The sequence below is a fragment of the Arachis stenosperma genome, chromosome 6 (assembly GCF_014773155.1).
Source record: "Arachis stenosperma cultivar V10309 chromosome 6, arast.V10309.gnm1.PFL2, whole genome shotgun sequence".
NCBI classification, from domain to species: domain Eukaryota; kingdom Viridiplantae; phylum Streptophyta; class Magnoliopsida; order Fabales; family Fabaceae; genus Arachis; species Arachis stenosperma.
The window spans coordinates 139,382,083-139,398,374 of record NC_080382.1 but is presented as its reverse complement, the minus strand read 5'-3'; the positions used below and the strand labels follow the sequence as shown (position 1 = coordinate 139,398,374).

General features: G+C 26.2%; 1 protein-coding gene across 1 annotated transcript; it reads left to right on the top strand.

Annotated features, from left to right (window-relative positions):
• The first annotated feature begins 5,381 nt into the window (after positions 1 to 5,381).
• LOC130934803 (mitochondrial metalloendopeptidase OMA1-like) lies at positions 5,382 to 14,697 on the top strand. The gene is made up of 6 exons (XM_057864337.1): positions 5,382 to 5,940; positions 6,171 to 6,192; positions 10,330 to 10,367; positions 13,005 to 13,612; positions 13,706 to 13,854; positions 14,400 to 14,697. The coding sequence occupies exons 1-6, from the start codon at positions 5,382 to 5,384 to the stop codon at positions 14,695 to 14,697; spliced, it is 1,674 nt and encodes a 557-aa protein (XP_057720320.1).
• Positions 14,698 to 16,292: the final 1,595 nt, after the last annotated feature.

The following is a 16,292-nucleotide window of genomic DNA, read 5'->3' as shown; positions in this document are numbered from 1 at the left end:
TTATTTATTCTATTATATAAAAATTGAGTTTATGCACTTAATGATGGAGCTAACGTAGCATGCTCCAAAGAGTGTTTTTCGATTTAGTTATTTTAACTCATTAAATACAATTTATTACAATGACTTAATTATATTAACTAATTGATTTGATTGAATATTTAAATATTAATATAATTTATTAAAATTTATATTACTTAATTAATTAGACTACATTAATTATAATTCATTATATCAGTGAATTGGTTTTTTTATTTATGAAATCTAAAATAAAATAAATAATTTATTGTTTATTTTAATTAAATTCATTAAATTGGATGACGCATAGCAACGCACACGGTGACAGAACAGACACGACAACAGTAGTAACTGGGCAGGTGGAATAACGGCGACGAGATGGAAGTTGCATGTATTGCATTCGAAAGCAAGTCAAGCAATATTCTACTCTCCTGGGTTTTTGGGAGTGAGGTCATAGAATTGAGGGCAAGAAAAGTTAGGTGGCTATTTGGTATTTCAAGGTTTTTTTTTTTTCAGATTTCTAAATACCTAAAAGAGTACCGTGTTAAAGATTATATATCCTTTATTTTTTTCTTTTTTTTAAAATGTAGATGAATATAAAATATATTAGGAAATGTGTACGAGAAAATTAAATTAAGTTAGACAAGTATATTATTATTATTATTATTATTATTATTATTATTATTATTATTATTATTATTATTATTATTATTATTATAATTGAATAAATCAAAAAAGTTAATTAAAAAATATCGTTATCCTTGAATTTAACTCTATCTATTATGCAAAATCTCTATTTATATGATTTATTTCTCATTATATCTAGATTATATCTCATTAATAATTATAGATAAAAAAAATTTATTAATTGCATTTTAAGTTTTCAATTATATGTCAGAACTAATTTTTTTATCTAAAGTTAATGTAAAAAAAAATCACATCAAGTTATCTGGACTCTAGAGTCATTAATAAATTTTTTGACCAATAAGATGTCATTAATAATCTTCTCTAAAAGTTTAAATTGCATAAATATAATTAGATAATTTTAATAAGAATAATATTACGTATTTAAATTTATCTATTCTATTATATAAAAACCGAATTTTTGTACTTAATGATCGATGAACCTGACGTAGCATGCTTCTGAGAATATTTTTCGATTTATTTCTTTTAACTCATTAACTATAAGTTATTACGATAAATTAACTATATCAACTAATTAATTTGATTAAATATTTAAATATTATATAATTTATTGTAATTTATATCAATTTGATTTAGTAGTATTTTTTAATTTATTTATTTTAATATTCTGTTAGTATTTTTGATTTTTTTTAATTTATTAACCCAAATTTATTGTGTGTACTAAGTAATTAATTTGATTAATTTATTAGTCATTAAAATAATAAATCTATGAATAAAATAGGCAACTGAGATACTTTCAACTAATAATTAAATCAAATCAAATTAAATCATATATATTGAGCTAAATTCAAATCATGTGAATTATGGACCAAATTAAAATAAAATAATTTCTTACTTATTCAATACACTTTTTGTATTTATAAATAAATTATTGTCTATTTCAATATATGAAATTTTTATTAATTTTTATTGCGCAATTCACTTTAACACAAATAAATTAATTTATAAAAATTTAAATTTGAACGCTTGCTATGATTAAACTCAAACTTTAATTTATTTTGTCATATTATTATATAAATACCAAATTCTTTGATTAAACACTTATTTAATTATGAAATGATATTATATATTTCTTTATATTGACAATTAAATTTCAGTTACTACACAAATATTATATTTTAGGTAATTGTATATTTTTTTTGTTATGTTGAAAATTATTATATAATTTTAAGATAATTTAGTTATGTTTATTTTTTTAAAAGTATTGTCATTATTGGAGAGTAACTAATGTTTGTGATAGTATAAAAGTAAAAAATAAAAATACAAAATATTAATATACTGTATTTTTGAAGTATAAATCTTGAAGTAAATATATGTAATTATAATTAATGATCATAATTAAAAGTCTTTATTTTATTTCAATTTGTTCAGGACATGTTATCTTAAATTTTATTCCTTTATTACTTAGTATTTTTTTGCACATTTAATTATCATTAATTTATATAAATCAATATATATAACTTAAAAAGATAGATACGTGTCTAAAAAATGAAAAAAATATTTTTTTTTGTTAGTAAAAAATTTATGACGCTTTAGTTTTTTTTTTTTGGTATCATATCTTACATTTTTACCATAAGTTAGATGTAAATTATTAAATATAAATTAGATTTATTACTTATTACCCTACTTCGAATTCATTAAATTCGATTTAAATGGAGACAACTAGGTAACGGTATTGAGTTTAGGGGATTCAGGTAATTTTAGGGCGACTTTGGTTTATCAACGTAAATTAACCTAATATGTGATATTAGTTTTTGTTATATATATAAAAAAAATGTGACATATTTATGCATTGTTTAGATTAGAAGAATTTGTAGAGAAATAACATGCTGGAAAAGAAAATGGATGGAAAAATCAATTTTTCATTATTTGGTTCAACAAAGAAATTAAATAAAAAACATAAAAGTGTATATGAAGCTCACGTAAATTTTTTCTCTTCAAAGTTGCGAAGAAAACTGATTCAAAAGTGCAAACATGGATAAAAATACAGAGTTACCATTTGAAATATAATTTATATATAATATATAAAACCATTAATATAATTTTTTCTCTTCTTACTTTTCCTTCCATTCAAGCAAAAGAAATTTTTTTCTCTATTTTCTTTTCATTTATTTTTTTAATCTAAACAGCACACACAAAAAATATACTTTTTTTTCTATTTTCTTTCCTCTGATTTTTTATCTTATATCCAAACAATAGTTTAGTATTTATCTATTTATCTTTTATTAATATTGTTATAACAAGGATACATGTAACTTTATAAAAATGATATAACCTAAACTTTGATTATCTAAGAATTTATTGAGTGGCTAGAATAACTCTACGTCACGAATCAATGGATGCTAGCAATAAGGATGATCACAAAAACAGTCAAAACGGGTATTTGCAGGGATTACTTGCATTTTGGAGCTAGATGGGGACTCCTGAAATCCTCACGACCTGCCATGCGAAAATGGATGGGGACTAGGGGTGGCAAACGGGTCGAAACCTATTGAGCTGGTCGCATAACCCGCCAAAAAATGCGGGTTGGGCTGGAAATTTATGGCCACCAAACTTAAAAATGCCGCCTACCCTGCACCGCCTAATCCATGGGATTTGGCGGGCTTCAGCGGGGTAGGGCAGACTTTTCCACTGGGCCAAACTTTTATTTTGCTAGAGCTATTTTTTTACAAATTTCTATGATGTTATTGATCTACAAAATGATGAAGATGATAATTGAAGAAGTTTTAAGTTATATTTTGGATAATATTTGTTTTGCTTTGGACAATGCTGATTTTATTATTTTGTTTTAAAAAAATTGATTTATAATTATATTTATTACATATTTATAATTATAAAGACGTTAATGTGCGTGAATTTAAAAATTATAATTTTTTATATTTTTAGAAATTATAAATTTATTGAAATTGTTGTGAAATTATATATATTGTTTAATATTTAATGGCTTATAAAAAAAGGAGATCCCGCCATCCTACCATTAGGCGGGCGGGGGGAAAATTCAGGACCGTCTTAATAGGCGGGGCGGGTTTTTGGCGAGACAAGGCGGACTTTCCCGTTTGCCACTCCTAATAGGGGAACGGACATAAGTACCCACCCCATGAAACTTATTAAATATACGTGAATATAAAATTATTAATTTATCCTAATTTATATATACGTAAATCCATTTCTTGAATTTAGTAATCCTAATTTCTACCTCCAATTCGATTTTTTTCTTTTTCTTCCAGACTCATCCCCTCTCTCTCTAACTCACTTTCTCTACCTCTCATCAAGTCCGTCACTATGTCGCTCAGTATCGTCCTAAAAAATTATATTATGTTATTATGTTGGATTATTTTTTTATGTTTTCTCCTTTTGAAATGTTATTTTTCATAACGAATATGTTATAAATTGTGTTGAATTATATTGAATTGATTATTTTATGATTTATTATATTATATCTTTTTGTGTTAATTTTTTAAAAGTTTTCAAAGAATATTCGTAGATACCCGAAGAGATCTACGTTCTCTAAGGGGTAATTAAATAGGAACTTGCAATGACGGAGAAAGAACGGGGACATTTTTTTTAAATAGGAATGAGGGATGGAAAGTGGGTTTCTCACGCTCTCTTGAGTCCTCATTACCATATTAATTTATTTTTAAATAGAATAAATTATATATTGAATAACAAAAGTTGTTATCAGTTTCTTTTCACACTAACTAATACTCAACGATGGTGTTTCGATACACCATATTACCAAAAAATATTAATCGATCTAATAACTTTTGTAATGACATAAGTTTATGAATTTGAACATTTAAAAATTAGTGTGAAGTTTTAACAAGTAATAATGTTGATCATATTGTTTTGATTTCAAGAATGAATACGATAGCAATAAATAAAATTGTCCCAAGTAAATTTCAACAAAGACAAAAATTCATAAGTATTTCTATTAATGAAAAATTAATCTATTTTAAAGACAAATACAATTTTTTTTCTATGGATTTCCTAACTTGGTAAGTCGAGAATTAATCCACCACATATTGATGCTCTATTTATTAAGGATCTGTTGCTAACTAATGGATTGTGATACACACAAGGCGAGATTCAAACTTCAAATACTTACTTAGGTGGACAAATGAGATGACCATTCAATAAATTTAAATTGACTAAAATAAATATTAATTATTTTTAATATTTTTAAGTTGTAAAATATTTATAATAATAATTATGTATATTTTTTATTTAAATTTTAATAAAAATTTTATATAATTTTATGTATTATCTCGTGTAGGACACGGGAACATACACTAGTTATTTATAAAAATAATGTCTATCTCACAAAACCATAATAATAACCATCTTTTAAAAAGTTAATTCTAGCAACTTAATGGCCAATACAACCTGACATAAGACACCGTCAAAGTTAAAAGAATGTGGTCCGTGTAAAACACAAGTGGCCACTTATTACTGCTCAAGTTTCAGAATAAAACGGAAAATCATTCGTAGTTTTTCGGGAATGTCTCCTTATTAGTAGTAGTAATCCATAGTGTTATGATATAGTGGTATCTCTTCAATTTTTTTTTTTTATAAATAGGTTCATATTGATACATCATCAAACTAAAATAATCAAACAGTTTGTATTACTATTATTATCCTCTGTAATTTTTTCCTTTTTCAACATGGCCAGGGATATCAAACCTTCGCTACTCTCTTCTCTAGTGGTGCTGCTCTTCCTTTTATTTGCTCAATCCTCAAATGCAACCAACAAAATTGTTGAAGTGAACAAAATTTGCAACGCAACCCTAAACCCTTCATTTTGTTCAAAAATTCTAAACTCAAAACCCGGTGGTACAAACCGTGCAGATCTAATTACCCTTGCAAAATACACAATTGGTGTTGTTCGTTTCAACGTTACAAACACAATTAGGCTCATTAAGTCTCTGATAAAAAATTCAACTAATTCAGATGCGAAGGATCATTACCAATTGTGTTTGACACATTTCGATTACGAGGAAGGCGCATTAGGCGAAGTGGTATACGCTGAGAAAATGCTGAAGGCGAAGGATTACCAAGGTGTTAATGTTGCTGCTTCTGGTGTTATGGCGACGGTTGAAGGTTGTGTTTCTGGTGATTCACCAAGTGATCCTGTTTTTCCTGATCATTCTTCGCTACCCAAATATGCTGAATATGTGGAGCAAGTTGCTGATATTATTTGTGTCATTTGTAACTATTTGACGGGTATTTATAAGTAATTGTAGGTTAGTTAATTGGGTTTTTACTTCTTAGCGACGGATATATTATGTAAAGAGGAGTGTTAGGAACAATAAAATTTGTGATTTATAGTTATTTATTAGTTATTATTAATATTTTTAATGATATAAAATTTATAACGTGTGATTATTCATTTTTTTTGTGGTTAAGTATCGGTCTCTAAACTTTTTCTTAAGTAAAAGTTACTTTGTTAATAGGGCGAAAGCTAGTGCACTCAAGGTAAAGTAGGGAATGCAACACTCTTTAAAAGTTAATTTATTATCAAAAGTTATAAGGTAAATTAAATTTATTTATTTATTATTATTATTTTTGTCATGGGCTGAACAAACAAACTGGCACTAACAAAAATACTAATTCCCTCGTTTAACACACGGACGACTTTTACACCACAAAAATATTCAGGAAAATTTGATTGAATTCTTCCATTACTCTGTTATTGTCGATGTGATGTCTTCAAGCATTTTCACTGTTTTATTTGTTGGTAGGTCCATTATCGTTCTGACTAGTCACAGATTTTAACGCTCTTGAACCCACCACATTCCACCTTTATCATAAATGACCTTCAAAGTCCGAAAAATTGCTGCCATAGGAAAGGAAGACGCTGTCTGTCGCTGCTGCTGGTTGGCTAACTCCAAACCCAAAATCGATTCTGTAAAAGAACCCCGGTCTCCATGAAGGTGATTCTCAGATGACAACATAGTCAAAGCACATAATAGATGGCAGTTACAACAAATTCATTATCTTTTATTTCAAATTATCCTCAAATTGTACGTAATAAAATGAAAAATTAAAATACAATTATATTTAAACAATTATTTGTATTATTTTTTTATTAATTTATTCAAAAAATAATTAAATTTTAAAATTAATTGGTATAAAATATTACAGATATAAAATTAAGAAAATCTTTTATTTGTATAAGAATGAGCCTAATAAATAATTATTCTATTTAATATATAATTAAGAATATTTTTTTCTTTATCAACGAGTTATAGTTCAAATGACATAGTTTTCATCTAAGAGTTGGTAAAAAAAAAAGAATACTTCTTTCTTTTATTAACTTTTTTTAAACATTAATTATTTATTTTACATGCAATATAGAAATAAATGAATATAATATTTATTGAGTAGACGTAATTACGTAAACTTTTTTTATTGTCATAGTGTTTGAACCAAATAAAAGAAAATATTATTTTAAAAAAAACTAATAATATATTTTTAATAATATTCTTAATACAAAATAATAAATTTTAAATATTTTTTTAAATAATATATATTAACTAAAATAATATAATTATCCAAAATAATATATTATAAATATAATAAAATAACATATTTCAATAAAAAATTGTTAATAAAAAATTATATAAATATTTTTTATATAAATTTTTGTTTCGCACAAAATAAAATTATTATATGTTTGCTTTTTATGTTGTATATATGTTCTTTTTAATTAAATTTATATAATACAAATTTTTTTATCATTTTATTCATATTTAATGTTTTAATTTTGTTTCACACAAAATAAAATTATATATATATATATATATATATAACACAAAATTTTTTATCATTGTCTTTATATTTAATATTATAATTTTATTTCACATAAAATAAAATTTATTTAAATTTTAATATTATATATATATAACACAAAATTTTTTATCATTGTGTTTATATTTGATATTATATTTCACACAAAACAAAATTTATTTAAATTTTAATATTATATACATAATATATATTTAATATTATTTTTTTTAAGATTCTAATATATCTTTTTTTTCTGGATTTAGTACATGAATTTTTAACTTATTTTTTATGTATTATTTATTTTAATTCTAAAGTTCAAAAAGTTTTTTTTTTTGTACAGACATATTGTTTTTAATATTTATATACTATTTTTTTTATGTTGAACTTCAGTTCAATATCTGAGATTTACAAAAAAAATCTAAAACTTGTAAAAAAATGATTAACCTGATTAACATGTTACTTTTTTAAATCTAGACCATTCAAATAAAATATAATAAATAAATAGTTCAAATTTAATAAATTCACAAGATGTGCTGCACTCCATACTTAGCAATGAGCGTTTAAGGATGAGCCTGTTAATAGTAATGAAATAAAATTATGATTTTTTTTTACTTACATGTGGTTATGTGAAATACATCTCATTGATAGAATGCGTAAAATGTGTCAAGAAAGAACATAATGTTAAAATTTTTTACTAACATAAAATATATTGAAGAGGAAAAAAACAAAAGTTCACATCTAAAATGCTAAATCGCAAGTTGTTGTGCATTTTCATCATTTTTTTTCTTATTTTAAAAGTACTTAGTCAAAATAGTCTTTGTAATCTTTTAATAAATTTAATTTTGACGAAATGTTATACTTACATCAAATTAATATAGTCATTCAAAAGTACATTAAAATTATTTTTTTTAAATATATATTTTATTTAATTTTTATTTTTTTATTTGTTAGATTCAATATTTATTAATTTAAAATGATCAAATATTTTAATATATGATGTGAGTTTTTTTTATTAAATAAAACTAAAGCAGATTGTTTCTATTTTTATATTGCATTTTGCTACTCGTTGCTTGGATGAATAATTATAGAGAAAGTATAGGGAGCCAATGGCCTAAGCTTACAATGTGTACAATGGAGGTTTAAGAAGTATTAGAGATATTATAATTAGTGTTACATTGTCCTGTCAGGTTACGTGTTTTGGATGAGTGGGTTCATGACATGGTATTAGAGTTCTAGATCCAAAAGGTCAAGGTTTGATCTTTGGTGAACTCCAAAATTAACTTAAGTTTTTGGGATGAGTGATTTTATGACATGATATGTTTATTATTCCTGGTATCCGATGGTTATTTTGGATAGTATGGGTGATTTTCATTTTATTCATGGACCAAAGATTTAACCTATTGTACACATTGTACGCTTAGACCATTGGCTCCCTAGCACCACCCATAATTATAATATATTTGTAGTTAATATATAATAATATAATATCGTTTTAGGATTGATTAAGTTCCTTTTTTTTCGGTCGAATTTTCTTTCTCCAACTTTTTTTTTTCTTTGGCAATTTTTTCTTTCTTCTTTTTTCCCTTGCTTCTTTATGTTTATATATATACTTATTACATTGTCACAGTACAAGAATTGCGCTCGAATTTAGCTACAAATGTTACCAACGGGTTTAGTAGTAAATTATCATCAATTTAAAATTTTGTAACTTAATCCAACAGTAAATAGAGGCGCGAAAATAAATTTTGTTAGCGTTAAATTTAGTATAAAAAAAATTTAATGGTAACATACACAAATTAGTGAAACGTAGTATTTAGACAATAACAAATGTTTTACTTTTAAATTTTTTTGTTAATAAATCTAATAGTAAATTTGAGATAAAATTTAAATGCAAAACCCTTTTTCCTTTACTTCTACAAATTTTCTTTCTCTCCCCCCTTTCTTCTCTCCTCTATCTCGTCTCTCTTCTTCTCTTCCATTGAAAAAGGTTGTTGCACCATCACCTCCATTACCGCTGATAGTGTCTCAGGTTGTCTCTGCATTGCCGTCATCACCGCTGAAGTCCACCATACTAAAAGTAAAGTTGTTGTCTGTTCTTTTTCTTTTAGTTGTTTGTTATATTATACCTAAAATTTACTAATTAAACCCTAATCCTACCACTTAGATTTTACTTGCTTTCTATTACCACCTCGCTTTTATCATTTTGCAGTCATTATCATAGGTAATTTTGTATAGTTTTTTTAATTTTTATTTATTTAGAATTTTATTAATGAAGTGTGTGGTTAGAATTTGTTACATTAATTTAGTATAATTAAAAATTAATTAAATAATATTAAGTTAGGTTAGATGTAATTTAAATTTTATTATGAATTAATGGTATTTTGGTTGATTACTAATTTTTTGAGTTAATTGTTATCTAAGTTAAATTTGTGTTGATTATGTTTAATTCTTTTGAGTTTGTTAATAATTTATTAATCACCTTATTTTTTCATGGTTGCAAATTGTTAACCTTTAGTTGCTATTGCTTTGGGGAATGAAAGATTTGGAAATTGGAATAGGGGTTACTGGATATAGAAGTGTGTGTTAAATGCCATATATTTTGTTGAGTTTGATTGTAGTTAGATTAATTATGTAATCTGTAATGTTTTAATTTTGACTTTTTATTTTTTATTTTATTTTATTTTTTTGCTTATACTAGGTACTAGGAATAATCATATCCCCTGCAAAGGAGCTATCAAATCAAATATATCATGTTACACAACTTTTCATTTCAACTTTACGAATAATGTTGATAAGTCCATGATGTTGTTGGTGAAGTTGAAGTGAAATCAGACATGAAGAAGATAGAGGAAGAGGGCGCTAACATACTAATTGACATACCTGGGCGGTTCTATCACATAATGAATCGGATGGATTTCCTGGATTCCAAAAACTTTGAGGTACATATATTTTTCGGTTTCACAGTTAGTTTTCAAAGGATGATTATTGCTTGCATGCATGTTGATTCACAATTTTAGCAACAAACTCTTTTGTTTATATTTATAAATGAGAAGTGTTGGGACAGCAATTTTTGTGTTTTGTAACTATCAACTCGTCATCAATAATATTTTTAATGGTGTGAGATTATATCAAATGATAGGAGATTACTCACTTTTCTTTTGAATTTTGATGGTTAAGTACTGGCTACAAAACACAAAAGTTAATGGCTCTAGACTTTTCTTTTATAAAATTATCAAACATCTCTTACAACGAGCCCCTTAAAATTTACACTCTTTTATTTTCTAATGTATCATATAATATAATCTCTTAAGTTATATTTTGCATATTAATATTTAGGTTAGAGTGATATCACGTGAGTTTAGGACAAATATTTATTTGTAAACTGTAAATTCTAAAAAATCAAGCAGTTTATGTACATCAAGGAGTTTATGTAGTGTAAAAAATAACCATTTTTTATGAAATGTCTGTTATAAGTTTGCGAAAAAGATAGTAGCTAATTTTTTTGCAACAAATTTCGTAGACAATTAATCTATAATAAAAATCGTAAGTAATTGATGCAGCCAACTGAACAAAAAATAAAATCTGCAACAATAATTCGCAAGTAATATTTTTCTCTTTTTGGTGCAAAAAATAGCTACGATATTTGCTATAAATCTTACAATTTGCAACAAAAATTTTACATATTTTTTATGAGTGATAAATTCGCAATAAAATTTATGAACTTTTTGAAAAAAAATTTCAAGTAAATTCACAATTATTTTATTATTTTTTAGTAGTCGAAAAATTAAAAAATAAATATTTTTTTAAAACTAATCCAATCTTACCATGACAATAAAACCTTTATCAAATTTGAAGAACCAAACTATTTAAAACACTTTTTTTAACTATGATAGCTGGTCTAATGTCATACTAAGTGACGGTTAATGTTTCATTTCCGTTGAAGTCATTGACCGGTCAACTAGATTAATTAAATCTGAAGGATTAATTGATCAATTTAAAAACTGAAAAATAGCAAATTCAGAGACTAATTTACTTAGGTCCGATATACTTAACAGTTAACACTAAAAAGTCAAAATGTCAACCTTTTGCATTGACCCCGGTGTTTTGCATGTCAACATATTACATACATTCCAATTTCCAAGTTCAATTCCATTGATTCTAGTGCTCATCGTGAGATACCAATCAAATTGTTCTTTGGTTTTTGCGCTATAATCAAATTTGTAATAAAATTAGTTTTTCAATTTTTAAATCTGGGTATCAACTTAGTCCTTCAGTTTTAACCAGACAATGGACGAGTTTTCTTTTTCCCCATAAATTGACTAATTTCTTATGAAAAATGTTATCTACCATATGATATAATATTAAATCTTACACGACGACAAATTAACAGGTCAATATATATTTTATTAAACATAAATATTTGACTTAATAATTGATTTTTAATATATATTTATTATAATCATTTTAAGAATTTTTGTATTAAACTATTGATTATAATAAAAGAGAAAAGATCAAATTTATTATTTTCTCAAAAAAAATAATATATTTTTAATAATATTTATTTACAATGTAAATTCAGTTATTATTTTAATAATTATGTTCATGTAAATTTATTAATTAAAAATTATTAAATAATTTAATATATATTTATATAATAAATTTTAAATATTAATTTCACATAAAAATAAATTAAATAAATTTTTACTTCATATTTATCTCATGGGATATAAGACCACTAGTCAAGACTTTTACTCCTAATATGTCATTGTGACTTTTCAATTTCCATGTAGACTCCGTTACATATTTACATTGCAATTACGCCGTCAAGGTCAAAAGAATGTTGTCCGCATAAAGCATAAGTCATTTATTACTCCTAGAGTTTCAAAATAAAACGAAAAATCATTGGTACATAAATACATAAATCTTTGACTAAAATGATTTCATTCCAAAATTCTAATTAATATTTCAGCAATCATTCTCCTTATTAGTAGTAATCCAGAATGTTGTCTCTTCAAACTTTTTTGTTTATAAATAATAGCCTCACATTGATACATCATCAAACTAAAATAATCAAATAGATTGTATTACTATTATTATCCTATGTAATTTTTTCTTTTTCAAAATGGCTATGGATATCAAACCTGCGTTACTCTATTCTCTAGTGTCGCTTACACTTCCATTTATTTGTTCAATCCTCAAATGCAACCAACAAAATTGTGGAAGTGAACAAAATGTGCAACACAACCCTAAACCCTATAAACCCTTCATTTTCTTCAAAAATTCTAAACTCAAAACCCGGTGCTGCATTACACAATCCGTGTTGTTTCGTTCCAATATTACCAACACCATTAGTCTTCAACTGATTCAGATGCCAAAGATCATTACTTGACGCATTTCGGTTACGACAATGGCGCATTATGCTGCTTCTGGTGTTATGTCATGGTTAACGGTCGTCGTGTATCTAGTGATTCGCCAACTGATCATTGTTCGCTACCGAAATATGCGGAATCCTAGACTTGTATTCTTTGTTCTGTTGGTTTTGTCAGGGATATTGATTACTATGCATTTTCGGGATTTAGAAACGGTTCCATATACCAAGAGAACCCGCTGCATTTTGTTATCTAATGACATGGAGAGGCAACTTGGTGAGGCTGAATTCGAGAACAAGAAGGCGAGTTTCAAGGGAAAGATCTTGCCTCCCATACACCCTCAGAGTGTGAGGATAAGGATGATATCAATGGAAATCATTGATACCTTGCAGAGAGGGTTGAGCAAGGAACAAGTTTGGAGTGATGTTGGTTATGTCACAGGGTTTGAAGGGGATACTGAGGAGACTTTGAAATCGTTGACTAATGCTAGTGCTTATTGTAAGGCAGAGAGTGGTTGGCACAAGGAAGATGAAATCCTTGATGACAGTTGGGTTCAGCAAATTAGAAAGAAAGGGCCAGCTGCCTCCCATCTGGATGGATTGAATTGGGAGGTGCTTGTTGTCAATGATTCGGAAGTCAATGCCTTTTGGCTACCTGGTGGTAAGATTGTTGTATACACCGGATTGTTAGAGCATTTTAAGAGTGATGCTGAGATTGCCACTATAATTGGACATGAGGTATAATTGTGCCATGTTTAACTAATGTTCTTGGTTTATTAATTCATCTGAAAGATATCTATGCTTATTTGCTTGTTTTTTCTTCTTAATTAGGTTGGTCATGCTTTGGCCCGACACACCGCTGAATATGTGACGAAGAAACTGTGGTTTGCTATCCTGCAGTTTATTCTTTATCGATTTGTCACCCCCGAAATCGTCACCATAGTGTCTTTTCTTCTCTTGAAGCTACCACTCTATCGACTGTATAACTTCGTTCATGTCTTTCTAATAAGTCAATTTCCTCTGTGGTTCTTTGATTATACTTGTTGCATTTTACTTAACATCATGTTTGTCATGGCTCTCAAAATAGTGTAGAATGCTGTTGTGGATTGCTTTAGTGCTTTATTCCACATAACATATTAGTTCATAGAAGATTTTGATAGTTCCATGCAAATAAGAACTCCATTTCATTTACCATATGCTTTACCATAATTTCAATTGAGTGAATGATAGTTGATATCTTTGCTGAATAAAATTTTTGAGTAAGATGGGATTTAATAATTCATTTGAAACTGTGGTGTTGTGATACAGTAGTCAAATTTTGACATGTCTTTCCTCATTCATCCTCAATTGTAGTTCTCTTGGGACATTATTGTGTGCCATGTATCAACATGTCAATGTTGTTTTAAATTTCAGATTATACTTAAATAATCATGCATGTTCCTTGTACTTGTTCTTCTTGGTAGATATTTTGTTGAAATGGAAACTTTTCCTTTTTAAAATTTTTATAACTAAATCCTGTTTTCAGGATGGAAATGGAAGCGGATTACATTGGCATGCTCTTAATTGCTTCCACCGGATATGATCCACGGGTGGCACCCACAGTGTATGAGAAGCTGGGAAAAGTTAAGGGTGAGTGGGCACTTTGGGACTATCTCTTCACTCATCCATCTGGAAGAAAGAGAGCAGAGTTGCTCTCCCAGGCCAAAATAATGGAAGAAGCATTCACTATATACAAGAATGCTAGGTCTGGAAGATGTATTGAAGGATTTGTTTGGACCAACAAAACTTATATTGCCACACCAGAATCAACAAAGAACCTGTAGATGAAACTTCAAAGAATTCTGTTTTAGCCAAAAGAAAAGCTAGACAATTTTCTGTATGATGAATTTTGTCAACAATTTAGTTTCATAGATAGATGTTTGTTATGTAAAGTGTTAATTGCACAGCGCTTCAACGAAAATTATTGATTAGATCATCTGTTCTAACATCTCAAAGGTGTTTCTAAGGTAGAAGGGACTATTTTTTCATGTGTTCAATACATATTATTGCAACAACCAAATCAAGTGTATACATGCTACTATGCTCATATAAAAGGTTAAAAAAGTATTGTCTGAGGTGAAATCAAACATGAAGAAGATAGAGGAACTAATTGGCACACCTGGGCGGTTGTATGACAAAATGAATCGGATGGATTTCTTGGATTTCAAAAACTTTGAGGTAAATGTATTTTTCGGTTTCACAGTTAGTTTTCAAGGATGATTATTGCATGTTAATTCACAATTTTAGAACGATATAAATAACTACCGATAAAATAAAAATACACTACATTTTAATTTAATACTACTAATTAAATTTATTTTTTTAACTTTATTAATTTACATTATTCACATATTATTCAAAAATATTGTTAATTGTCTATGCTTTTCTTTATAAAATTATCAACACCTCTTACAAGGAGCCCCTTCAAATTTACCCTCTTTTATTTTCTAATGCATCTTATAATATAATCTCTTAATTTATATTTTGCATATTAAATTATTAATATTTCCGTTTTTACCATATATATAATCAAATTCCTAATAAAATTAGTTTATCAATTTTTTAATTTATCAAGTTAGTCCTTCAGTTTTAATCAGTCATTGGAGGAATTTTTTTTCTTTCGTAAATTGACTTAGTTTCTTACGAAAAATGTTGTTATCTACGATATGATATAATATTAGACGACAAACTAACAGGTCAATATATATTCTTCAATTTATCTCATGAGATATAAGACCACTAATCAAAACTTTGACTCCTAATATGTCATTATGACTTTTCAATTTCCATGGAGACTCATTACATATTTACATTGCATTTACACCGTCAAGGTCAAAAGAATGTTGTCCGCATAAAGCATAAGTGGCTACTTATTACCCCTGAAGTTTCAAAATAAATCGTAAATACATAAATCTTTGATGAGAGTAATTTCATTCCAAAATTCTAATTAATTTTTCGGGAATCATTCTCCTTATTAGTAGTAATCTATAGTGTTATCTCTTCAAAATTAGATTTATAATCTTATTAAATTTATAATTAAATTTTTATATTTTTTTAAAAAAATATTTTGTTAATTTTAATATTTTGACATAAAAAAATTTAATTATAAAATAAAAAATAATTTAAAATTTTAATTAATAATTTAATAAAATTATAAAGACTAATAAAATAATTAAATATTTATATTTATATTATAATATTTAAATATAATCTAAAAAATAAACAAAAATAATTACTTAAAAAATAAAAAATAATAATATAAAATCAAATAAATAAATTTAAATTGAATATTTTTATAATTTTATTTAAAATTTAATTTTTTGGTGACTTTAAAAATTTAATTTATGTATATATTTTTTTAATTTTAAAATAATTTATA